Source organism: Hyperolius riggenbachi, chromosome 10 (assembly GCF_040937935.1).
Source record: "Hyperolius riggenbachi isolate aHypRig1 chromosome 10, aHypRig1.pri, whole genome shotgun sequence".
Lineage (NCBI taxonomy): Eukaryota > Metazoa > Chordata > Amphibia > Anura > Hyperoliidae > Hyperolius > Hyperolius riggenbachi.
In genome coordinates this window covers 251,044,215-251,070,065 of record NC_090655.1, presented here as the reverse complement: position 1 = coordinate 251,070,065, position 25,851 = coordinate 251,044,215, and the positions used below count along the sequence as shown (strand labels likewise).

At 46.2% G+C, this 25,851-nt stretch overlaps 1 protein-coding gene across 1 annotated transcript in view; it reads right to left on the bottom strand.

Moving 5' to 3' along the window:
• LOC137537096 (zinc finger protein 208-like) overlaps positions 1 to 25,851 on the bottom strand; it is a 220,123-nt gene that overhangs the window by 65,017 nt on the left and 129,255 nt on the right. The window contains exons 11-19 of the mRNA XM_068259236.1: positions 16,697 to 16,851; positions 15,585 to 15,672; positions 10,754 to 10,873; positions 10,118 to 10,303; positions 9,621 to 9,821; positions 9,360 to 9,494; positions 9,151 to 9,274; positions 8,692 to 8,789; positions 8,219 to 8,579 (exon numbers count right to left, since the gene is read on the bottom strand). Coding sequence (XP_068115337.1) covers positions 8,219 to 8,579; positions 8,692 to 8,789; positions 9,151 to 9,274; positions 9,360 to 9,494; positions 9,621 to 9,821; positions 10,118 to 10,303; positions 10,754 to 10,873; positions 15,585 to 15,672; positions 16,697 to 16,851 — 1,468 coding nt within the window. The remainder of the gene's footprint in view (positions 1 to 8,218; positions 8,580 to 8,691; positions 8,790 to 9,150; positions 9,275 to 9,359; positions 9,495 to 9,620; positions 9,822 to 10,117; positions 10,304 to 10,753; positions 10,874 to 15,584; positions 15,673 to 16,696; positions 16,852 to 25,851) is intronic.

The following is a 25,851-nucleotide window of genomic DNA, read 5'->3' as shown; positions in this document are numbered from 1 at the left end:
ACCCAACACTCTGGATGAGCTTAAGGCCGCTATCGAAGCATCCTGGGCCTCCATAACACCTGAGCAGTGCCACAGGCTGATTGCCTCCATGCCACGCCGCATTGAAGCAGTCATTTCTGCAAAAGGATTCCCGACCAAGTATTGAGTGCATAACTGAACATAATTATTTGAAGGTTGACTTTTTTTGTTTTAAAAACACTTTTCTTTTATTGGTCGGATGAAATATGCTAATTTTTTGAGATGGGAAATTTGGGTTTTCATGAGCTGTATGCCAAAATCATCAATATTAAAACAATAGAAAACTTGAACTACTTCAGTTGTGTGTATTTGAATCTAAAATATATGAAAGTCTAATGTTTATCAGTACATTACAGAAAATAATGAACTTTATCACAATATGCAATTTTTTTAGAATGACCTGTAATATTGACAAGCAAAACAGTGACAAATTTGTTTTAAGTTACAATTTTAATAAATGTTATACAGTATATAATTATTTGTGGTGAACAGTAATTACTGTCGAGGCGCAGGAGGTTACCAATTTAAACATTGTTCCCTGATGCTGTGAAAAGCATGATGGGATTTCTGATGTTGTTGTTCTCGTTCTGCTGTTTTGGCGCAAATTTGTTTTTTGTTTTTATTTTGAATTTGAGATTTGAAGCCTAGCGCACGCAGCTAGGAGGGGTGATCAGGACACAGGACTGTTGGAACTGTGTCTTATGCTCCCTGTCACTTCCTTTCAACCAAAAAGATAGCTGCCCCCATGAGATCACAAACATTTGCCCGTTCTTTTAAAACAGGGTGGGTAAGAGGTCATATTACCCATCTATTTTAATTAACATAACTGATGGAACTTAGTGACAGTATGTTTGTTTAGACTGAAGTTTCTCTTAAATTATTATTATTTAGTGATGCATGTAGGAAGTAGAGAGGAACGGGCACTGCTTCAAATCCTGCTTTATTTATCTCCAAACTTAAAACATATGTTCAACCAGGCAAAACTTAGTTACATATATAAGTGGATAGGTGTTGCAAATGCACATACCATTGCGGGTGAGAGCTGATTAATGATTACAACTCTGCAGGTAGGGGAGACCCCAGACAGATCCCATTATATCATATCCTGTTACCACTGCAGCTATGTACACACACTAGATGACGTTCTGCCAAAACAGCCTATCCCTAACTGTGGTCAATCTGTGTACAGTAATGTACATTGACCATTATCAGCTTATTACCGGCCGGTAACACTAAGTCAGCCCTACTGCGAACAATCTGTGTGTAGTAATGTACAGTGACCATTATCAGCTTATTACAGGCCGGTAACACTAAGTCACCCCTACAGTGACCAATCTGTGTACAGTAATGTGCAGTGACCATTATCAGCTTATTACAGGCCGGTAACACTAAGTCACCCCTACTGTGACCAATCTGTGTACAGTAATGTACAGTGACCATTATCAGCTTATTACAGGCCGGTAACACTAAGTCACCCCTACTGTGACCAATCTGTGTATAGTAATGTACAGTGACCATTATCAGCTTATTACAGGCCGGTAACACTAAGTCACCCCCTACTGTGACCAATCTATATACAGTAATGTACAGTGACCATTATCAGCTTATTACAAGCCTGTAACACAGAATCACCCCTACTGCAACCAATCTGCGTAAAGTAATGTACAGTGACCAGTATCAGCTTATTACAGCCCTGGTGTACTACCCATACGCGCCACTGAACGGAAATGGAGGAAAACACGACTTAACCAGGATTTCCTACAGTACAAGGCAAACCTGCTGCAGTTCCACACTGCCCTCGCTAATGCGAAGCAGGAATACTTTACCAAGCTCATCGGAGAACAAGCTTCCAACCCCCGGCGTCTTTTTGCCACTTTCAACTCCCTGCTTAAACCCCCCCCCCCAACCCTCCGTTTCCACCCTCTCTGCCACAGATTTAGCCACTCACTTCACCAACAATATTGTCTCCACCTGTTAGGAAATATCCAATCTTCAATCTTCACCTCCCACGACCTCCCATTCAGCTCCTCCACCACCCTATCCTCCCCTCACCTCCTTCACTCCTACTGCCATTGAATAAGTCAACCACCTACTGCAGACTTCCCATACCACTACCTCCCCCCTTTCCTCACACAATGTAGCCCACCTCATTGCCTTACATCGGTGCCAAGCCCGGTGCTCCCTGGCATCCATACAGCTCCACGCTGCTCTCACTTTACATTCAGAAACTGCAGTCATATGTTTTGGGGGAAGGTCAGGAACATAACGTCAGCTGACTGGTGGAGCCGAATCCCAGCCTACCCTCAGAAAGCCCCCACATGCATCATCCAAATAGCAACAAGCCCCCTCCTGGCTGGACACAGACCCAGGGGGACACTGCAACCGACATCCCAGCTATCTGACCGGAGAGTGACACAGCCAGCCTCCTAGCCGTCCCATGGACAGGAACATAACTGACAGGAACTTCCTGTCACATGCTGATCCCTCCTGGCTGGACACAGACCCAGGGGGACACTGCAGCCGATACCCCAGCTATCTAACCTGAGAGTGACACAGCCAGCCTCCTAGCCGTCCCATGGACAGGAACACAGCTGACAGGGACTTCCTGTCCTGGGCTTTTATGTGTAGGGGGCTTATTAATATTCAGAGCTTTATTCTGTCCATAGAACTGTGGAAGGCTTATCTGTCAGGGGTCGCTGTCCTGGACACAACACTGAGAAATAACCTCTGTATCAGGGAGGGGAAATTGTGCTTTGCATCGTTAGCCTTTTGGTTCCTTGTAGCCAGTTACAAGAATATTAGTGGTTTTATATCTCCATAATACCTCTGATTCCCAATCCTGTAACCCCCCTGAGCCTACAACAGCCCCTCCCTTCTCCTGAAAGCCCAGCATGGGGGAGGGGGGGGGGGCTGTGATTAGAGCTCCATTTCCATTAAGAGGGGTCCAGAGACCACCTCATACTCATTTATAAACATATTTAAGCAATAGGATGATCCATTTTCCCAAACTGAGACACGTGTGCTTGTAATGTTTCTCCAGACTAGAATAGCTACAGCTCCATCCATTGCTCCAACTTCAAGCTGTACACAAGTTGGAACTACATTTGCATCAACTTGAAGAGAGTAGCCATTCATTGGGCGACTCTAGTGATTTGTGCAGCGATCTGTACACACTGCTGGTTATTGCTGCTATGAGGGTGTCACTCCCTCCTGGTCAGAGTCTCTGTTGGGCAGCTCTAGTGATTTGTGCAGCGATCTGTACACACTGCTGGCTATTGCAGCTCTGAGGGTGTCACTGCCTCCTGGTCAGAGCCTCTGTTGGGCAGCTCTAGTGATTTGTGCAGTGATCTGTACACACTGCTGGTTATTGCAGCTATGAGGGTGCCACTCCCTCCTGGTCAGAGTCTCTGTTGGGCAGCTCTAGTGATTTGTGCAGCGATCTGTACACACTGCTGGCTATTGCAGCTATGAGGGTGCCACTCCCTCCTGGTCAGAGTCTCTGTTGGGCAGCTCTAGTGACTTGTGCAGCAATCTGTACACACTGCTGGTTATTGCAGCTATGAGGGTGTCACTCCCTCCTGGTCAGAGTCTCTGTTGGGCAGCTCTAGTGATTTGTGCAGCGATCTGTACACACTGCTGGTTATTGCAGCTATGAGGGTGTCACTCCCTCCTGGTCAGAGTCTCTGTTGGGCAGCTCTAGTGATTTGTGCAGCGATCTGTACACACTGCTGGTTATTGCAGCTCTGAGGGTGTTACTCCCTCCTGGTCAGAGTCTCTGGTGGGCAGCTCTAGTGATTTGTGCAGCGATCTGTACACACTGCTGGTTATTGCAGCTATGAGGGTGCCACTCCCTCCTGGTCAGAGTCTCTGTTGGGCAGCTCTAGTGATCTGTGCAGCGATCTGTACACACTGCTGGTTATTGCAGCTCTGAGGGTGTCACTGCCTCCTGGTCAGAGTCTCTGTTGGGCAGCTCTAGTGATTTGTGCAGCGATCTGTACACACTGCTGGTTATTGCAGCTATGAGGGTGTCACTCCCTCCTGGTCAGAGTCTCTGTTGGGCAGCTCTAGTGATCTGTGCAGCGATCTGTACACACTGCTGGTTATTGCAGCTCTGAGGGTGTCACTACCTCCTGGTCAGAGTCTCTGTTGGGCAGCTCTAGTGATTTGTGCAGCAATCTGTACACACTGCTGGCTATTGCAGCTATGAGGGTGTCACTCCCTCCTGGTCAGAGTCTCTGGTGGGCAGCTCTAGTGATCTGTGCAGCGATCTGTACACACTGCTGGTTATTGCAGCTCTGAGGGTGTCACTGCCTCCTGGTCAGAGTCTCTGTTGGCAGCTCTAGTGATTTGTGCAGCGATCTGTACACACTGCTGGTTATTGCAGCTATGAGGGTGTCGCTCCCTCCTGGTCAGAGTCTCTGTTGGGCAGCTCTAGTGATTTGTGCAGCGATCTGTACACACTGCTGGCTATTGCAGCTATGAGGGTGTCACTCCCTCCTGGTCAGAGTCTCTGTTGGGCAGCTCTAGTGATTTGTGCAGCAATCTGTACACACTGCTGGTTATTGCAGCTATGAGGGTGTCACTGCCTCCTGGTCAGAGTGTCTGTTGGGCAGCTCTAGTGATTTGTGCAGCAATCTGTACACACTGCTGGTTATTGCAGCTATGAGGGTGTCACTCCCTCCTGGTCAGAGTCTCTGTTGGGCAGCTCTAGTGATTTGTGCAGCGATCTGTACACACTGCTGGTTATTGCAGCTATGAAGGTGTCACTCCCTCCTGGTCAGAGTCTCTGTTGGGCAGCTCTAGCGATTTGTGCAGTGATCTGTACACACTGCTGGTTATTGCAGCTATGAGGGTGTCACTCCCGCCTAGTTAGAGTCTCTGTTGGGCAGCTCTAGTGATTTGTGCAGCGATCTGTACACACTGCTGGTTATTGCAGCTCTGAGGGTGCCACTCCCTCCTGGTCAGAGTCTCTGTTGGGCAGCTCTAGTGATTTGTGCAGCGATCTGTACACACTGCTGGCTATTGCAGCTATGAGGGTGTCACTCCCTCCTGGTCAGAGTCTCTGTTGGGCAGCTCTAGTGATTTGTGCAGCGATCTGTACACACTGCTGGCTATTGCAGCTATGAGGGTGTCACTCCCTCCTGGTCAGAGTCTCTGTTGTGCAGCTCTAGTGATTTGTGCAGCGATCTGTACACACTGCTGGTTATTGCAGCTATGAGGGTGCCACTCCCTCCTGGTCAGAGTCTCTGTTGGGCAGCTCTAGTGATTTGTGCAGCGATCTGTACACACTGCTGGCTATTGCAGCTCTGAGGGTGTCATTCCCTCCTGGTCAGAGTCTCTGTTGGGCAGCTCTAGTGACTTGTGCAGCAATCTGTACACACTGCTGGTTATTGCAGCTATGAGGGTGTCACTCCCTCCTGGTCAGAGTCTCTGTTGGGCAGCTCTAGTGATTTGTGCAGCGATCTGTACACACTGCTGGCTATTGCAGCTATGAGGGTGTCATTCCCTCCTGGTCAGAGTCTCTGTTGGGCAGCTCTAGTGACTTGTGCAGCAATCTGTACACACTGCTGGTTATTGCAGCTATGAGGGTGTCACTCCCTCCTGGTCAGAGTCTCTGTTGGGCAGCTCTAGTGATTTGTGCAGCGATCTGTACACACTGCTGGTTATTGCAGCTATGAGGGTGTCACTCCCGCCTGGTCAGAGTCTCTGTTGGGCAGCTCTAGTGATTTGTGCAGCGATCTGTACACACTGCTGGCTATTGCAGCTATGAGGGTGTCACTCCCTCCTGGTCAGAGTCTCTGTTGGGCGACTCTAGTGATTTGTGCAGCGATCTGTACACACTGCTGGTTATTGCAGCTACGAGGCTGTCACTCCCGCCTGGTCAGAGTCTCTGTTGGGCAGCTCTAGTGATTTGTGCAGCAATCTGTACACACTGCTGGTTATTGCAGCTCTGAGGGTGTCACTCCCGCCTGGTCAGAGTCTCTGTTGGGCAGCTCTAGTGATTTGTGCAGCGATCTGTACACACTGCTGGTTATTGCAGCTCTGAGGGTGTCACTCCCTCCTGGTCAGAGTCTCTGTTGGGCAGCTCTAGTGATTTGTGCAGCGATCTGTACACACTGCTGGCTATTGCAGCTCTGAGGGTGTCACTCCCTCCTGGTCAGAGTCTCTGTTGGGCAGCTCTAGTGATCTGTGCAGCGATCTGTACACACTGCTGGTTATTGCAGCTATGAGGGTGTCACTCCCTCCTGGTCAGAGTCTCTGTTGGGCAGCTCTAGTGATTTGTGCAGCGATCTGTACACACTGCTGGTTATTGCAGCTATGAGGGTGTCACTCCCGCCTGGTCAGAGTCTCTGTTGGGCAGCTCTAGTGATTTGTGCAGCGATCTGTACACACTGCTGGCTATTGCAGCTATGAGGGTGTCACTCCCTCCTGGTCAGAGTCTCTGTTGGGCAGCTCTAGTGACTTGTGCAGCAATCTGTACACACTGCTGGCTATTGCAGCTATGAGGGTGTCACTCCCTCCTGGTCAGAGTCTCTGTTGGGCAGCTCTAGTGATTTGTGCAGCGATCTGTACACACTGCTGGTTATTGCAGCTATGAGGGTGTCACTCCCTCCTGGTCAGAGTCTCTGTTGGGCAGCTCTAGTGATTTGTGCAGCGATCTGTACACACTGCTGGGTATTGCAGCTATGAGGGTGTCACTCCCTCCTGGTCAGAGTCTCTGTTGGGCAGCTCTAGTGATTTGTGCAGCGATCTGTACACACTGCTGGTTATTGCAGCTATGAGGGTGTCACTCCCTCCTGGTCAGAGTCTCTGTTGGGCAGCTCTAGTGATTTGTGCAGCGATCTGTACACACTGCTGGTTATTGCAGCTCTGGGGGTGTCACCCCCTCCTGGTCAGAGTCTGTGTTGGGCAGCTCTAGTGATTTGTGCAGCGATCTGTACACACTGCTGGCTATTGCAGCTATGAGGGTGTCACTCCCTCCTGGTCAGAGTCTCTGTTGGGCAGCTCTAGTGATTTGTGCAGTGATCTGTACACACTGCTGGTTATTGCAGCTATGAGGGTGTCACTCCCTCCTGGTCAGAGTCTCTGTTGGGCAGCTCTAGTGATTTGTGCAGCGATCTGTACACAATGCTGGTTATTGCAGCTCTGAGGGTGTCACTCCCTCCTGGTCAGAGTCTCTGTTGGGCAGATCTAGTGATTTGTGCAGCGATCTGTACACACTGCTGGCTATTGCAGCTATGAATGTGTCACTCCCTCCTGGTCAGAGTCTCTGTTGGGCAGCTCTAGTGATTTGTGCAGCGATCTGTACACACTGCTGGTTATTGCAGCTATGAGGGTGTCACTCCCTCCTGGTCAGAGTCTCTGTTGGGCAGCTCTAGTGATTTGTGCAGCGATCTGTACACACTGCTGGCTATTGCAGCTATGAGGGTGTCACTCCCTCCTGGTCAGAGTCTCTGTTGGGCAGCTCTAGTGATTTGTGCAGCGATCTGTACACACTGCTGGTTATTGCAGCTATGAGGGTGTCACTCCCTCCTGGTCAAAGTCTCTGTTGGGCATCTGGCCAACATCAACAAAGCCAAACACAAGAAACTCCTCCCAGCTGTTTGATATGATTCTATAACATGAATAAGCTGCTGATGTTTTGTACCTCAGTGTTTCTGGATGTGTGTCTGGATTGTCAGAGAAGTGAGGGCATTATTTGCAGGTTTACTGACTGTCCTGATATAATGCATTATTATAGTAACTGTAGCCGGTTTACACATGGTATCCATATTACTTCTCACGTATGTTTTGCTGTGGATTCCAACCACACTTTGATCAGGCAAAGTTCTCCAAATCACACCAGTTGCCCACACTAGGGATATGGTAAGTAATACTCTTGCCAGATCTGTCATTTGTCTATTCACTCCCTGCCTGGAATACCTGCAGTATGGGGGTAACTTCAAGCTCATTGGAATTTGAATACTTGCAAATACCTTCTGTTTATGAAAGCATAATTGAATTTTTAGTTTAGAATTAATAGTTGATTTAGTAAAGGGACTTTCCAGCTACTTTTCACTTCATTCTCCCCTCCCCCCAACAACATCTCTCACATTCTTATAGCCCTTCCCCCCATTTACTGGTGTCATGTGATCTATACTGTGCCCAGCAGGGACATATTTCTTATAAGTTTATAGCATATCTAATATTTATCACTCACCAATGCTCATCCCTGTAATAGTGTCTTCCTCCTTAGATGTCCTCATCATGTGACCCTGCACCATAGAATGCTGATCACTCCTCACATACGTCTCTTCTTCTTCCTCTTTACTTGTCCTCATCATGTCCCCCTCCTCCATAGATTGCTGATCACCCCTCACATACGTCTCTTCTTCTTCCTCTTTACTTGTCCTCCTCATGTCTCCCTCCTCCATAGTCTGCTGATCACTCCTCACATACGTCTCTTCTTCCTCCTTAGATGTCCTCATCATGTCTCCCTTCTCCATAGGCTGCTGATCACTCCTCACATACGTCTCTTCTTCTTCTTTTACAACAACATCCACATGTCTCAGTTCTCCATCCTAATTGCACAAAATTAGAGTTAATTTAATATGTGAACACAGACAAGAGCATAAACAAAAGGAAAGAATGTCCCAGAGTTTGGTGTCTCTGATGACCTTCAGCCCCACCTACCTGATAATAGCGGAGGATGGTGGGATCTTCCTGTGGACAATCCTGGGAATAAAGAGAACCTGTACATCTCTGTGGTGGGTTTCTGTTACTGGACCCATCTGTAGGAAACAAACACACTGAATTGGGCCCGATCAGTTCACTTTTTCTCCTTAGTTTTCTCCTAGGTGATATTTTCATATTACATATAAAATGCCTTTTAAAGCCACCAGCAAGCAAGAAAATACTCAGAAATATCTTGACAGTACCTTTTCACCTACTTTGTGGTACTTTTTCAATTGCAAAGTGCAAACGTTATTTTAAACAGAAGACAAAATTATCTAGTAGAAGAAAATGAAGAGAAAGTGAATTGGATTGCATACATTGTCTCTATGTGATTATCAGATGATGGGGAGGGGATGTACAGTAGGTGGACCCTCCGTACTGCTCTCTCCTTTACAAGAGATGAAAGTCTCCTCTTACCTGGTGATGTGAGGGGCGGCTGATTCTCCATCTTGGCGTCTTTGTAGAGGTCCTTGTGTCCTTCTATATACTGCCACTCCTCCATAGAGAAACAGACAGTGACGTCCTGACACCTTACAGGAACCTGACACACACAGTGATATGGTCACCACACAAACACACCATTTGCTGTTACTGGATAATGTCCCATAATTCTTAGCACTGCTCACCACTCCTGTCAGCAGCTCTATCATTTTCCTGATGACTTCTAGAATCTTCTGCTTATTCTGATTCTCTGAAATTAGGAAGTGAGGTGAGGGCACTGTGATGGTCACATGATCACCAGACTTCACTGAAGGAAAACTCTGTAAAGAAATACCAAAAATATTGTTATGTGACCTCCCAGGATCCTCCTCACCTCTTTAGTCATCGGCATGTTTAATTAAAAGAGAGAATATAAATGTAATGTGATCTCCCAGAATCCTCCTCACCTCTCCAGTCAGTAAGTTGATGATATCCAAGGTGAGGTTCAAAATTGTCTCATTAAAATCAATTTTTTGTTCCATCTTGACCAAACTCAAGCTTGTCTGATTCTCCATCACGGCGTCCTTGTAGAGGTCCTTGTGTCCTTCTATATACTGCCACTCCTCCATGGAGAAATAGATGGTGACATCCTGACACCTTATAGGAACCTGACACACACAATAATAATAATAATAATCATGCCAGTATTTGTATAGTGCTTTTCTCCTGTTGGCGAGGCAGCCACTAGCATGCCCTCAGTAGACAGTAGCAGTGTTAGGGATTCTTGCCCAAGGACACCTTACTGAATAGGTGCTGGCTTACTGAATAGGAAGAGCTGAGATTTGAACCCAGGTCTCCTGTGTCAGAGGCAGAACCCTCTGACATAGAAGATAGATAGTGTCACCATCCAGACACACCCCTTGCTGTTACTGCATAATGTCCCATAATTCCCAGCACTGCTCACCTCTCCTGTCAGCAGCTCCATCATGTTCCTGATGACTTCCAGAATCTTCTTCCTCTTCCTCCTCTCTGGTGTAAGGGAATATGGCATCAGGCAGTAATAAGGGGACACTGGGATGGGAGATGGTGTGTGCAGAGAGTCCTGCGGAGTTAATGGTTCAACAGATGCAATATTTGGTAATTTAAACCCCTATTAAAAGAGAGAAAATGACAGTTAAGGCTGTTTTCCTACAAGGATATTACATTTTGCATGTAGTTTTCCATATACAAACCGTCATGCTGGCTTACACTTTCAATGCTGTGCATTTTTCCATAGCAGAAAAATAATAGGATTCTCATCCTACACGTATATAAAATTCAAGTATCCTCCTCACCAAGTGTGTGTTTTGATAGAAATAAGAGTGATGTCATGTGACCTCCCAGAATCGTCCTCACCTTTCTGGTCAAGTGTGTTTTATAAACAGAGATAAAGGATGTAATGTGACCTCCCAGAATCCTCCTCACCTCTTCAGTCAGGGGTGTGTTTCATGAATAGAGATAAGAGTGATGTCATGTGACCTCCCAGAATCACCCTTACCTATCTGTTCAGGTGTGTGTTTTATTAATAGAGATAAGTGTGACCTCCCAGAATCCTCCTCACCTCTCCAGTCAGCAGATAGACGATTTCCAGGGTACAGTTGAGTATCCTCTTGGTCATGTGACTCTGATCTTCATCCATCCTCAGTGATGCGGTCATGTGATCTGTACAGGATGCTGCTGCCTTTTGATAGATAAGTGAAGGATAATCTAGGCTTTACAACTGTCAGTGGTAAAACTACCAATACATGATCCCTCTCCCCCAGCACTGAGTGCATATATTGTGAGGACACTGGTTGACCTGGGCTCTGCTTAATGCTGACAGTTGAATATCGATACCATAATATTACCAATATTTTACTATAAATATACCTGTGCCAGCATCCCCATTTCTGTCATTGTAGGGCCATGCACGGTGCACTATACTCACAGTGTGCTGCAGTCCTATCCTCTCTCTGCCTCCTCTCCAGCTGGCCTTCTCTCCTCACATCCACCTCCCACTGTTACCATTCCTGTGATGTTACAGCAGTGCTGGTAGTGGTAGATGGATGAGCATATGAGGAGAGACAAGGCAGAGAGGCTAATGGGAGCAGAGGACTGGAGCACACTGTGACAGCTATCTACAAACCAATATATATCCTTCCTCTTACTACTCTGCAAGGAGGTGGGGGAAGGTAAAAAAAACTGGAGTGTGGACATGGCTATACTGGGGAAGAAATGGCATTACTGGGGTGGGGGGACATTACATACTTGAGGATAATGGCAATGCTGGGGGACACGGGGGGGGGGGGGCACAACACATAGCTATACTGGGAAAGAAATGGCACTGGGTTGGGCGACATTATATACTGTAGGATAATGGCAATTCTGGGGGACACAGGGAGGACATGGTTATACTGTAAGCCTATGCGCACCTCCCCATCACACACAGGGCATCATTTTTAGTTTTTAATTAGGGCTAAGGTATCCTTTAATGCATACCTGTAGTTACACATGTAGGTGCAGTTATTTTTTTTTCCCCCATAGTGCATCAGAAACTAAAGTGGGCTACCTAACTAGGATGTCTGGATACAGCACAGTGCTCCTCCAATCCACACTGGCAGCTGTAACCCATAGGACTATCATCTGATATCTACATATAGAAGCTTAGGGGAGACAGAGGGGAGGAGCTTCTGATAGCAGGGGGCGTGGTGATATGAGGGTATGACTGTAATATTGGAAGCAGGGCTGTTTTAAGGCGTGGGTAAGATGTATCATCCCTGGGGTGACATGGCAGAGGGGGAGAATGAGGCAGCCCATGCAGCTGAGGGGTCAAGTACCTCCACAGAGGACACATGCGACCCGTCCTCCTCTTTCTAGGCATTCCGTCTGTATGGTGCCATAGCTGTCTGTTATGTTATGACAGATGTACCACAGAGACCAAACACAGAGGAGTAGGGATGAGCCCACACAGTTTTGTGAGAAGAGAAGTTGTACCCACTATTGTCCAGCAGGGGGTCACAGTAGAGAGGGTTAATTTACCTGGATGTTGTATTGTTTATTGTATTTGTAAAGCACCAACACATTATGCAGGGCTGGACAATAAACACGGATACATACAATGGTAGGCAGATATAGCATAGTACAAGGTTACAGAACAAAAACATGAAACATGATCATGTGACTTGGGAGCAGGGTGTAGAGATCTATAATTCAAGTCTGAGTCTGTCCATTGGGAAGGTGCAAGTGATGAGGGTACATGATCAAGTAGGATATACTAAGGAAGGGAGAACACTGCTGAAAGCTTACAATCTAAGGGAAGGGGGTAGGGACACTCTAGGTATGGCTATAGAATAGGTGTACAGTGGAGGGAGTTATGGCATGGTAGAGGGTGGGTAGGCCAACTTTAAGAGGTAAGTTTTGACAGGAGGTGAGAGGGAGTTCCATAGGGTATGGGCAGCTCTTGAGAAGTCCTACAAGCATGCATGGGAGTGGGAAATGCACAAGGCAGCCAGGTGAAGGTCACTGGAGAACCGGAGGGGGCGGCTTGGAATATATCTATGAACAAGCTCTGAGATGTAGGCAGGGCAAGGTTTGTACACAGATTTGAAGGCCAGGCACAGAATCTTGAAGCTGATTCTGAAGCAGATAGAGAGCCAGTGTAAAGCTTTGCAGGGGAGAGATGTGGAAGCAGAATGGTGTGAACAGTTGAGGAGTCTAGCTGACGCATTCATGACTGATTGAAGGTAGTCAATGCAGTTCAAGGAGAAGCCTGACAGAAGGGCATTGCAATAGTCTAAATAGGAGATGATGAGGGTGTGGATGAGAAGCTTGGTATGGTCAGGGTTAGGAAGGGGCGGATCTTAAAGATATTGTGAAGGTGGACATTGCAGGATCTGGTGATGTTTTGAATGTGGAGGCAGAGTCTGTGGGCCTGGTAGGCAGGGTGGACAGTCATGTTGTTGATTGTGAAATTAATATCTGGAAGGGGTGCAGAAGCACAGGGCTGGAGGATCAGGAGCTCAGTTTTGCCTAGGTTGAGCTTAAGAAATAGTGGAGAGTCAGGAGGCAGCAAGAGGGGACCTTTTGCATGGTGAGGTGGAGAGATCAGGGGTATGGAGTTAGATCTGGGTGTCATCGGCATAAAGGTGGTATTTGAAGCCCAGAGATGAGATCACTTTGCCAATTGAGAAAGTGTATATTGATAACCAAATAGGGCCCATGGGGACACCCACTGAGAGCGGGTTGGAAGAAGCCATTAGGAGGTCATGAAGAAGCAATTTGAGAGGTAGGAAGAGATTGATTCCAAGGTGAGATCATGGATGCCAAAAGGACTATAGGGATTTGAGACTATCAAAAGCCAAGGAGAGGTCCCAGGAGGAGCAGGACGGCGTAACTTGCCTTCAGCCCTTAGGAAGGGCTGTTTCTGTTGAGTGTGCAGGTCAAAATCCAGATTGAAAGGGGTCAAGTAGGAAATTGGTGTTGAGGAATTTAGTTACATTTTAATGGACCTGCTGTTCAAGGAGCATAGAAGCAAAGGGGAGAAGGGAGATTGGGAGGACATGGCTATACTGGGAAAGAAATGGCTTTACTGGGGTGTGGGGACATTACATACTGGAGCATAATGGCAATGCTGGGGTACACTGGGGGACATGGCTATGCTGGGGAATAAATGGTCTTACCGGGGTGGGGGTTTTGTTACATACTGGAGGATAATGGCAATGCTGGGGGACACAAGGAGGACATGGCTATACTGGGGAAGAAATGGCATTACTTGGTGGGGACATTATCAGATATAGGATCAGGGGCATTGCTAGGCTCCTGAGGCCACCACACTGCCAGAAACAGGCCTTCAGGGATGTTAGTATGCCATAATCCCTGTCTGGCATCCGGCCAAGCAGGAAGTGTTGCTCACGTCCTGTTGGGCATTTGATGATGTGCACAGAAGCGTATTGTTAAAGTTCACTTCCGCACATGTGCAACACTGAAACTTGCGGCGGGTTTTTTAAAGACACCATAGACTTACATGACTTCAGGGCCGATGTAGATTGCCGCAGGAGCCGCACGGTGATGTAGGTATGGACACGCGTTAGATAGGGCACTTCTGGTGCAGCGTACCGAAATGTGGGGAGTGTGAACTCCCCCATAGACTTTCATTAGGCTGCAGTGAATTTACCGCACCACCTCAGTGTGAAAGGGCCTTGAAGGATCCATGGCACTGATACCTGCTGCGCTGAGAAGTTGGCATGGCCACACATTAGTGCATAGGTGTTCATGGGTGAAGCCAAACTGGCAAGAACTTAGCAGCGGTCTAAGTAAGCCTGCATAGCAAAATGTTTGATTAAGCCCCCTCTCCATTAACCACTTCACCCTGCGAGTTGTTTTTACCATAAAAGGACGTAAGTAATTTTCTCCTGTAGCAAACATTAATATCACCCCACCCCAGTAATCCTTCCTGTGTCCTCCAGCATTGCCATTATCCTCCAGTATGTAATGTCCACCACCCCAGTATCGCCATGCCCCCCGTTTCCCCCAGCATTGCCATTATCCTCCAGTATGTAATGTCCCCCACTCCAGTAATGCCATTAATTTCCCAGTATATTCATGTTTTTCCTGCATCCCCCAGCATTGCCGTTATCCTCCAGTATGTATGGAGAGATACACATCATTGGAGTCCAGCAGTCCAGAGGAGGTGAGAGAACTTTCATTGCACATTCACTCTGCTAGACTGTCTGGGGGAGCAGAGGATGGGGTCAAGTGGGGGTCATGCTAGGACAGAGGGGGCTGTTGCGGGACTCGGTACCATACCTCCAAACCCCGCACAGTTTCTGGTGAATCGGGACAGTTAGGAGGTATTCTATGCATTCTATCCCAAACACCAGCCAGACAACAAACTTCATTTCATAACACACAGGACAAATAATAATAATAGCAATACTTTTATTGAGATCTGATGAATAGATTAAAGATCAAGTTTTTTTCTTCAATAAAAAATATTATGTAGGTCGATTAGAATTCAATCATATCACCCACCACAGACTAAACCCACTCCTGCGTGTGCTACAGTAGTAGTGGCTGAATAACGTCATCTCCTCTGACACAGGAGACTGGGGCTCATATCCTGACTGGAGCAGCAGCTAATCTGTAAGGAGGCCTGGGGCAAGACTCCCTGATTCTCCAATGTGGCTGCTGTATATCCCCATAGTGGCTGCAGCTCCAAAACACTGTGACCCCCAGAATAGTGCTATACAAGTGTTACTGTTTATACTGAAAACCAGCTTTATTTATAACAGGCGCTAACACACATACAGAGACACCTAAACACGCTGCTCAATCTCACACCAACCCTGCATCCCGCACAATGCCCAACAGGATAATTCTGCTGTTTGATGGTATAACAAAAATCATACGATTACCTCTTCCAACCACGTGTTCTCTCCAATTCCTATTGCGTAACACCACTTCCTGCCTATGGGTTCATTACTTCCTATCTGTGCGTTCCACCTGGCAGAGGTGACATCACCATCTTGTGGTGAAAAGGCTAACTGCAGCCTCGATTTCTGGAATCACCTGCACTCCTTCAACCTTTATTTTTACTACGACTATTATTATTATCATCATCTGTTACTGCAAAACACCCTAATCTACAGACACATTATACTGTATTTTTATTTATACAGTTGCAGGATATGTAGAACTACCCCTATCGATGTGGCTCCATAGTAACAGGAAGTGTCAGTTTCTTACACCAGACTGGGAGATAGAGGCAGAATCACTGGAGAAATTGTCTGGACTGGGATGTTCACTTAATCCCTTAATGAGGAACTGTTCTTAAATAATAGAATGAAGATAATTGCTTATTTATTATTTAGTCAGTGTTTGCTTATTGTAAAAATCTTTCCTAACTGGCTTGTATTATCATAAAAAGGTTTGAGGCACAAAAATGATCTGACCAATAACTTTGCAAAAAAGAGTATAAATTGGTACAAAAAAGATCATTTATTAGTACAAAAATTTGAATGTATAACATAAGCCCGGATGCAATTGCAGCAGATTAACCCCCTACACACACAATAAAACTCTAAAAACAATCAAGGAGTATGGGCTCACTAAATATATGACGTCATAAAGGTGAGATGGCCATGGCAGCACTTAGACGGAGATATGTACCTCACGGACTCCTAGATTGAACAAAGTCCTTTAGGAAGCGTGTGTAAAGATCATATGTGTCATGGAAGATTCAAGTGCCAGTCCATTCAACAAGGTCAAAATTATATCCAATTGTCCCACATAATGGTGAAGGTTCCTTGCGACTTTTCTCCTATTTAAGGCATGTAGTGATACAAAGTCCCATTCGCAGACTCAAAGCATAGTAGTATTCCTTAATCATGCAAGGCACATAGGGTTAGTCAGCAAGCAAGCAAAATGCAGGCAAGTGATGAGCAGTCACCACCAAGCTGTAAATACAGGGACAGGTTGCACAAGCATAGAATGAGCACTGTTCATGGGCATGTGTCAATCGCATTACCTGCCCCTGGATGTATCCATGCACGTTTGGATCAGCACGCTGTTTATGTCCGGGGGAAGTTCCCGTGTGATGTTGCCGTATGGTCCTCCGCTGTTTGGGAGCCAAGGAATCAATGTCAGTTCAGCAACTGACTCCACTAGCGTGTACGCTGTAGGCTGTGAGCGGCGAGGAATCAAAAATGTCCGCCGGCAAGCCTGTGTGGCTCAGAAGCCGGGCCTCGCACGCTGTCCAATGCGTATGACGTCAGAGCCTCCTAACTCCGCCCACCGACCGGTTTCGCGCATGTGCGCTTCATCAGGGTGTGACTTGGACGGGATGGGAGTGATCTTTATGTATCTGTCACCCCAGCTCCACCCACCTGGGGTCGGGCTGAGGTACATGGTTGCCGCCCATATAACGGAGCGCTGCCCATAGCAAATACCCTTAGGCAGTAGGCAGGTGAGGAGAGTGAGAACAAATACAATACAAAATCAGAACGGAATCAAAACGAAACGAAAAGAGTCACCGCACTTCATATCGGCAGGACAGGTTTCCCAAGACATACAGAAGCCCATTGTCCCATATTAATATGGGGCGTATGTCCATCCCATTTATGCTACCTTATTAAGGATGTTATATAATTCTAATGGACAAAGGGAGGCACTTTAGCAAATAAGCAGATCTCTACATAAGGGGGGGGGGGGGGGGTGGCAGGAGGAGAGATAATCCTACAGAAAGCACTGTAATCCAAAATCAGCATTATGGCCCAAGGGTGCCAAGGTACGCAATTTATATATCCAACTACACTCCTTTTGTTTTAGAATCCTATCGAAGTCCCCCCTTCTTTGTGAGATATTGAGTTTATAAACTCCCCTGACCTTTGAGCCCACCAGTTCGCCTCCATGAAAATCTTTATAATGTTGTGCTAATGGGGTCGTATATTCCGGATCTCTAGCATTTCGTATATGCTCACCTATCCTGGCTCGCAAGGGGCGCGTGGTTTTCCCAATGTAATGTATACCACAAGGACAGGTGAGCATATTTATTTATTTATTTATTTATTTGTTGTATTTATAAAGCGCCAACATATTACGCAGCGCTGGACATTAATTTAGGTTACAGACAATATTTAGGGGTGACAAACAGCAATATGACAATACAGGAATACAAGAAAACCAGATCACACAGCACAGTATGAGTACCAGGTAATGCTTAGTCAGTCACTGGATGGGAGCATGGAGTTAGGCAAGTTAGGTTCACTCAAATGCATAGCATGGGTGCACAGTAATAGAGGTGCATGATCAGGTAGGACACAAAAGGAGTGAGGACCCTGCCCAAAGGATTACAATCTAGAGGGAGAGGTAGGGACACGAGAGGTAGGGGACCAGAGTTCGGCTGTGGGTTTAGAGCAATTGTGAGGGGTGGTAGGCAAGAGTGAAAAGGTGAGTTTTGAGGGCCTTCTTGAAGGTGTTGAAGGAGGAGGCTGCCCTAATGGGTGGAGGTAGGGAGTTCCATAGTGTCGGAGCGGCTCTTGAGAAGTCTTGGAGGCGTGCATGGGACTGGGTGATGCGGGGGACGGTCAGGCGAAGTTCATTGGAGGAGCGGAGTGAGCGGCTTGGTGTGTATCTCTGAGTAAGATCAGAAATGTAGGTTGGACAGGTTTTGTGGATGGATTTGTAGGTCAGACACAATATCTTGAATCTGATTCTGGACTGGATAGGAAGCCAGTGGAGGGATTCACGGAGGGGAGCCGCCCTGGTGGAGCGATGGGAGGAGTGGATAATTCTGGCAGCCGCATTCATGATGGACTGCAGTGGGGCTATTCGGGTCTTAGGGAGTCCAGACAGAAGGGCATTGCAGTAGTCGAGGCGGGAAATTATGAGGGCATGGATGAGGAGTTTGGTGGTGGCAGGGGTCAGGAAAGGGCGAATCTTACAGATGTTACGAAGGTGGAAGTTGCAGGACTTTGTGAGGTTTTGGATGTGGGGAGTGAAGGAGAGTGCGGAGTCCAGGGTGACACCCAGACAGCGGGCTTGAGAGGTAGGGTGAATAGTAGTGTGGTTAACAGTGACCTGCACATCTGGGAGGTCCAGGGATGACCGGGGTGGGAAGATCATAAATTCCGTTTTGTCTAGATTTAGTTTTAGGAACCTAGCGGACATCCAGGAGGAGATGGCAGATAGGCAGGAGGAGACCTTGTCCATGGTAGTGGTGGATATGTCAGGGGTGTGGAGATAGATTTGGGTGTCATCTGCATACAGATGATAGTTAAAACCCATGGAGGAGATAACCTTGCCAATGGAGGATGTGTATAGGGAGAACAGTAGGGGGCCAAGGACCGAGCCTTGGGGGACTCCCACTGAGAGGTGGTTGGGGGTGGACGAGGACTCATTGAAGGAGGTCGTGAAGGAGCGGTTGGAGAGGTAGGATGAAAGCCAGGTCAGGGCGAGATCGTGAATGCCCATGGATTGGAGGGACTGGAGGAGTAGGGGATGATCTACTGTATCAAAAGCTGCTGAAAGGTCAAGGAGGAGGAGAATGGTGTATTTACCTTCAGCTTTAGCTAAGGCAAGGTCATTGACCACTTTGGTGAGAGCCGTTTCGGTTGAGTGGGCAGGCCGAAATCCAGATTGCAGTGGGTCTAGTAGTGAGTTGGCATTGAGGTACTGGGTCAGGCGTTTGTGAACCAGACGCTCAAGGAGTTTTGAGGCGAAGGGGAGGAGGGAGATCGGGCGGTAGTTGGAGGGTAGCGAGGGGTCGAGGGAGGGTTTCTTGAGCAGAGGCAGTACAGTGGCCTGCTTGAAGTCTGAGGGGAAGGTGCCTGTGGATAGGGAGAGGTTAAACATGGTAGTGAGGACTGGGGCCAGATCCGTGAAGTGAGGCTGAAGTAGATCAGAAGGGATAGGGTCAAGGGGGGAGGTAGTGGTATGGGAAGTCTGCAGTAGGTGGTTGACCTCCTCAGTGGTAGTAGGAGTGAAGGAGGTGAGGGGGGGATAGGGTGGAGAAGGAGTAGGTTGTGAGCAGGTGGGAGGTGAAGATTGAAGATTGGATATTTCCTGACGGATGGAGACTATTTTGTTGGTGAAGTGGGTGGCTAAATCTGTGGCAGAGAGGGAGGAAACAGAAGGTGGGGGGGTGGGTTTAAGCAGGGAGTTGAAGGTGCTAAAAAGACGCCGGGGATTGGAAGCTTGTGCTCCGATGAGCTTGGTAAAGTATTCCTGCTTCGCATGAGCAAGGGCAGTGTGGAACTGCTGCAGGTTAGTCTTGTACTGTAGGAAATCCTGGTTTAGTCGAGTTTTCCGCCATTTTCGTTCAGTGGCGCGTGTTTCCCTCTGGAGGTTGCGAGTATGGGTAGTGCGCCAGGGCTGGGGGTTAGGGGGTCGGTTGCGGTGGAATATTGGTGGAGCAGCTTTCTCTAGGGCTGATGAGAGAATTTGGTGATACTGAGCTGCAGCAAGATTAGGACAGGTTAGGGTGGGGAGAGTGGAGGATAGGCCATGGAGGGAGTCAGCAAGGACGCCAGGGTTGAGCTTGCATATAAACGACTCCCTCTGTTGCACAATTAATGAAGGACTGTATCTGGTAGGATCTTTGTCCAAGGGAGTCAGTGAACTCTTTAGTGCGATCTACCAGTGGACATACCTGACAATGGCCACATCTGTACATACCATTGGGTATTGACCTTCCCAGCCAGGTTGTGGGGGTAGTTCTTTTGAACTCGCTTTGAATTAGTTGAATAGAATGAAGATAATTGCTTATTTATTATTTAGTCAGTGTTTGCTTATTGTAAAAATCTTTCCTAACTGGCTTGTATGTCAACTGAATTGTATGTCACATCTTTACTGCTGGCAGCTGCACCACTGCAGGGGCAAACCCAGGATTTTCAAGGGGGGATTCCTGAAAGGTTTCCATCAGCCACGCACTATACAGTATAATAATAATATGGTAAGACATCATACTGGGTACACATAATGCAATTTCCCATCCGACCCACCGACAACAGGATCGATCAGGAGCAGGTTGGATACAGATAATAATGAGGACAGCCGACATTGCTAATGAAAGGGAAAGTGAAGCATTCACACAGCAGGGCACAAGGCTGTGCTCATACCTGACTCTGTTAGTTCCCCGGAGCTGCTCCATGCTCTGTACACACGCTGCTGCTCCATGCTCTGTACACACGCTGCTGCTCCATGCTCTGTACACACGCTGCTGCTCCATGCTCTGTACACACGCTGCTGCTCCATGCTCTGTACACACACTGCTGCTCCATGCTCTGTACACACACTGCTGCTCCATGCTCTGTACACACACTGCTGCTCCATGCTCTGTACACACACTGCTGCTCCATGCTCTGTACACACGCTGCTGCTACATCTAAAGTCAACAGTAGTAGAGAAAGAAAGGAGGCAGTGATGTGAGCTGCTGGATGCCTGCAGATAGTGAGGAGTGCTGATGGGTGAAAATTGCTCTGTTACAGAAGAGGAAAACTCCTCAGTGGTCAAAATGTCAAAAAGGAAATACTTAACTAAGGAGAGGCAATCCTCTGGATCCTACAGAGGCCTCCCACACTCCATCCTCTGCTACCCCGTTGCTGTCCGCAGACCCTCCAAAGATTTCTGGCAATGGCTTGTCAAAAAACTGATTGGGGCCGTCTTCCAATTCAAGCATGGGAGTGGCTGTACTGCACCAGCACGAGAGGCTCAGTGCTGCTACACTGAGCAGGCGCAGTACAGCCACTCCCAGACTTGAAGAAGAGGGCAGCCCCATTCAGATTTCTGACAAGCCTTTGTCAGAAATCTTTTTTTTTTTTGGGGGGGGGGGTCTCCAAGCAGCAATGTGGAAAGCCCCATAGGATCCAGAGGCTTCCCTCTTCTCAGCCAAGTACAGCATTTTTTCTTTAATTTATTTTTTTTACAATATATTTTTATTGTAATTTTTGAACATACAAGAAGATATGCATAGGAAGAGACATATATTATCTTATATTCATAACACTTAACAGCGTATTAAAGTACAACAGTTATTCTACAATAATAATATACCGAAGTGTAGATGATATGTGAACTTCCAATATATTCTGGATACCCTTAAAGAGAATGCTAAGGATGGGTTCTAACAGATATTGTTATAGGTATCGAAGGTGTATTACTTAGCTTAAACCAATATATGGTGAACATTAGTATGTATAAGGAGTCTAAGATATAAAACATGTGGGAACATCCCGGAACCTAAAAGAAAGGAAAAGGTAGTTGTCCTCAATAGCGATAACCTTGTATGATTTAGGTTTACCTACATTAACCTAGGTCAGGTAAATCTTTGATCATAATATCTAGTAGTTTCATGCACACAGTGGTCTTGAGATTTATGCTTTCTTTTGGGAGCTAGGCTCAGTAATATGTGATAATGTGTTGAGATTTATTCAGGGAATAGGTGGCCATGTTATTGGAGTACCATGGGATGTAGCAGGTGGGTTGGTTATAGGTTTCAATTTAATTTCCATAGTCAGATTAAAATTCTACACTTTGTTGAAGGCGGGTGAAAGATGGAGGAGTGTCTAATCCCCAGTGTGAGGCAATTAAGGTCCTTGCTGTATTTAACAATAAGGAAATTCCTGGTCGAGAACAGGTAGGGAAATCATCTAGGCCTATATGCAGTAAGGCTAATTTAAGTGATATTTTAATAGGGGTTTTGGATGTTAACTAAATTGTTTTAGTAATGTATTCCCAGAAGGACTGGATCTTTGGACAGTCCCAGAATATATGGGTTACAGTGCCTTTATGTGAGCAATTTCTCCAGCAGAGTTGGAGGGTGAGAAAAGAGCCAGCCTTCTGGAAATATAGTGCCATTTAAGTAACATTTTTGATAGTTTTCCCAATGTGCCATGCATTTGGAGTATTTGCGGATGTCAGATGCCTTTATTAAATGGTGTAGTTGTATTTGTGTAGAAAGGTCATTCGACCAAGTCAGGCAGTATCTATTCAGTTGTTTACTGAGCTGACAAGATAGGATTTTGTACCAGACATGGATACCTCCAGATTGGGAGGAGGAAGAGTTTAGGTGTCTAACTATTGATTGAGGTAGTGTAGTGGGGGTGTCTCAGCACCTTGCAGGGAAAAAAATATAGGAGACAAATACGGGAGCCCAATAGTGTAGTATATTAGTATGCAATTAAAAAAAGGAATTTCAATAAATTACTACTCACAAAAGGAGGTTGCAAGGGCAACCAACCGTAGGAAGCAGGTGGAGACCATAAACCCGACTCCACTCGGGGTAGTCCCAGCCGGGACCTGGATGTGGTCGCTCTCCTTGAAAAAGTAGGGACAGGTGTCCACTGTGGGGCACCCACAGGTGGTTTGTCACCACCCCTCAAACACAGATTGTTTGGGGGTATAGCTATGCACAATTGAAGGTAAAGAGGCGCCCTGGTTGAAATAAAAGCATCTAAAAACAGCTTAAAATTGAGGAAATAATATGAGGTGGCTTACCTCAATAATGAAATCCTTGTATATGACAAAAGATTTTTATTTAGCACAGGCAACGCGTTTCGCGGGTCCAAGCCCGCTTCATCAGGCCAATAAAAGTGCCTACAATAGTGAAAGAGCTCCTCAGTATAACTATATCGACAGTGTTATAGGTTAATACAATGAATACTTATGCATTATACATTTATATCCCAATAGTATACATACCATTATGGTTAAATGAAAAAACGATCGAATGATTCGATAGATCCATCAATCAGAAAAACTATTTTTCAAAAAAGTAAATATAACCTAATTTAAGGATCTAGACTGCCGATCTAAAATGGGAGATGGCAAATATGCAAATGCAGTGTTCTGCTGCATTTGAAGGTATTTATATAATGTTCAAAAAGGATAAACAGTCCATGGGCCTGATTCACAAAGCCGCGCAAACCGTCCAGCACGGGTGCGCCAAACAGCCAGCACGCGAAGCGCCGCCCACGGTCTCCCGCGCGCGCAAAACGCCGCGACCCACGCGACCGCGGCAAATCGCGTTTGCAAAAGTCCGCGACCGTGCGAATCGTGGCACCCCACGCGCGCAAAAGCCCTATTTACTTTTTTGAAAAATCGTTTTTCTGATTGATGGATCTATCGAATCATTTGAACGTTTTTCATTTAACCATAATGGTATGTATACTATTGGGATATAAATGTATAATGCATAAGAATTCATTGTATTAACCTATAACGCTGTCGATATAGTTATACTGAGGAGCTCTTTCACTATTGTAGGCACTTTTATTGGCCTGATGAAGCGGGCTTGGACCAGCGAAACGCGTTGCCTGTGCTAAATAAAAATCTTTTGTCATATACAAGGATTTCATTATTGAGGTAAGCCACCTCATATTATTTCCTCGATTTTAAGCTGTTTTTAGATGCTTTTATTTCAACCAGGGCGCCTCTTTACCTTCAATTGTGTATTGATTGAGGTAGTTGGGGTAGGGAGATCTTTCGGTGATTGATTGCATGACAAATTCTGTGGTAGGAGAATAATTGGTTTTGGGGGAGATTATAATTCTTCTGTAGCGTTTGAAAAAGAGTAGAGTTTCCCCTGATTTAATATGTCGTTGAGGTTGTAAATCCCTAAGGTGTGCCAGATACTGATGTTTATATCTGGTATTATGGATAGGAGAGCTTTTATGGGGGTGGTTAAGATTGTGGTATCGCTGTGTTGTAGGGATGAAGATAGCAGGTGTGTCCAGGCTAGTATGGAGGCTTGTATTGTGGGGTAATCTGATTGGGGCATTGGAAGTTTTAGTAAGGCCTGAAATATGATGTCTCTTGTATTTTGCTTTAGTAAGCTGTTTTTTAATTGTAGCCATAATTTATTATGTGTACAGGACCACCATGCTGTTGATAGATCTAAAATAGAAGCCCAGTAATAGGATTGCACACAAGGCAGTCCTATGCCTCCTTGGTAGGTAGGGTTGGTTAATATGTCATGGGAAATCCTGTGTTTCTTATTATTCCAGATAAAGCTGAGACAATTGCCTGTAGTTTGGAGAAATAGGATTTAGGTAGTGGAATGTTTATTGTTCGAAACATATATAGGATTTTTGGTAATACTTGCATTTTGTAGGCCGAAATTCTTCCCATCCAAGACAACTCGAATTTAGCTATATTTTGAAAATCTAGAGTGATTTGTTTAAGGAGCGGGATATAATTTAGAGAGAAGATTTCCTCGGACTTGGCAGGAAGATTGATTCCTAGATAGGGAATAGAATTGGTGGCCCATTGAAAGGGGAAAAGTTGGGAAATCTCCGTTTTCTTATTTTCGTTTATATGGAGGCCTAGGAGTAAGGATTTACTTTCATCGAGCTTATAATAAGATATTTTGGAGAAGTCTTGGATAGTTTTCCATGAGGCATGAAGGGAGAGGATGGGGTTGGTTAAGGTTATTATTATGTCGTCCGCAAATAGTCCAATTTTTTGCGATAACCCATTGATGTCTATCCCTGTAATTTGTGAGTTGGACCTAATTGCCTCAGCTAGGGTTTCTATGGTAAGGGTAAAGACTAAAGGGGATAGGGGGCAGCCTTGGCGAGTGCCGTTGCTAATATTAAATTTGGTAGAGTAGAATCCTGCTATGTTTACAGTTGCCGAGGGAGAGGAATACAGAGACAATATAGCTTTTTTAAACGGTCCTATTATGCCAAATTTGGTTAAGACAGATGACATAAATCCCCATTGTACTCTGTCGAAGGCCTTCTCTGCATCCAAAGATAGAAACAGAGAAGGCCCCCGACCGAGTTCTACAAATCTCAAAACATTCAACATTCTTCTGGTGCCGTCAGATGCCTTTCTCCCTTTAATAAATCCTACTTGTTCCGGTGCAATCAGAGAAGGGAGGATAGGCATTAGGCGGTTTGCTAGCACTTAAGCAAATAATTTTGTGTCGTTGTTTAATAGCGAGATGGGGCGGTAGCTGGAGGGGCTGTTCATATCTTGTCCAGGTTCAGGGATGACAGATATTACTGCCTGAGTGTATTCAGCAGGCATGATTCCCGTATCCATGAATTTGTTGAAAAGGGAGGTGAGCTTGGGCGCTAATATTTGGCAAAAGGATTTAAAATACTCACAGGTGAAACCATAGGGCCTGGGGACTTATTGGATTTGGATTGTTTAATAGCTGAGATAATTTCCTGTATTTGT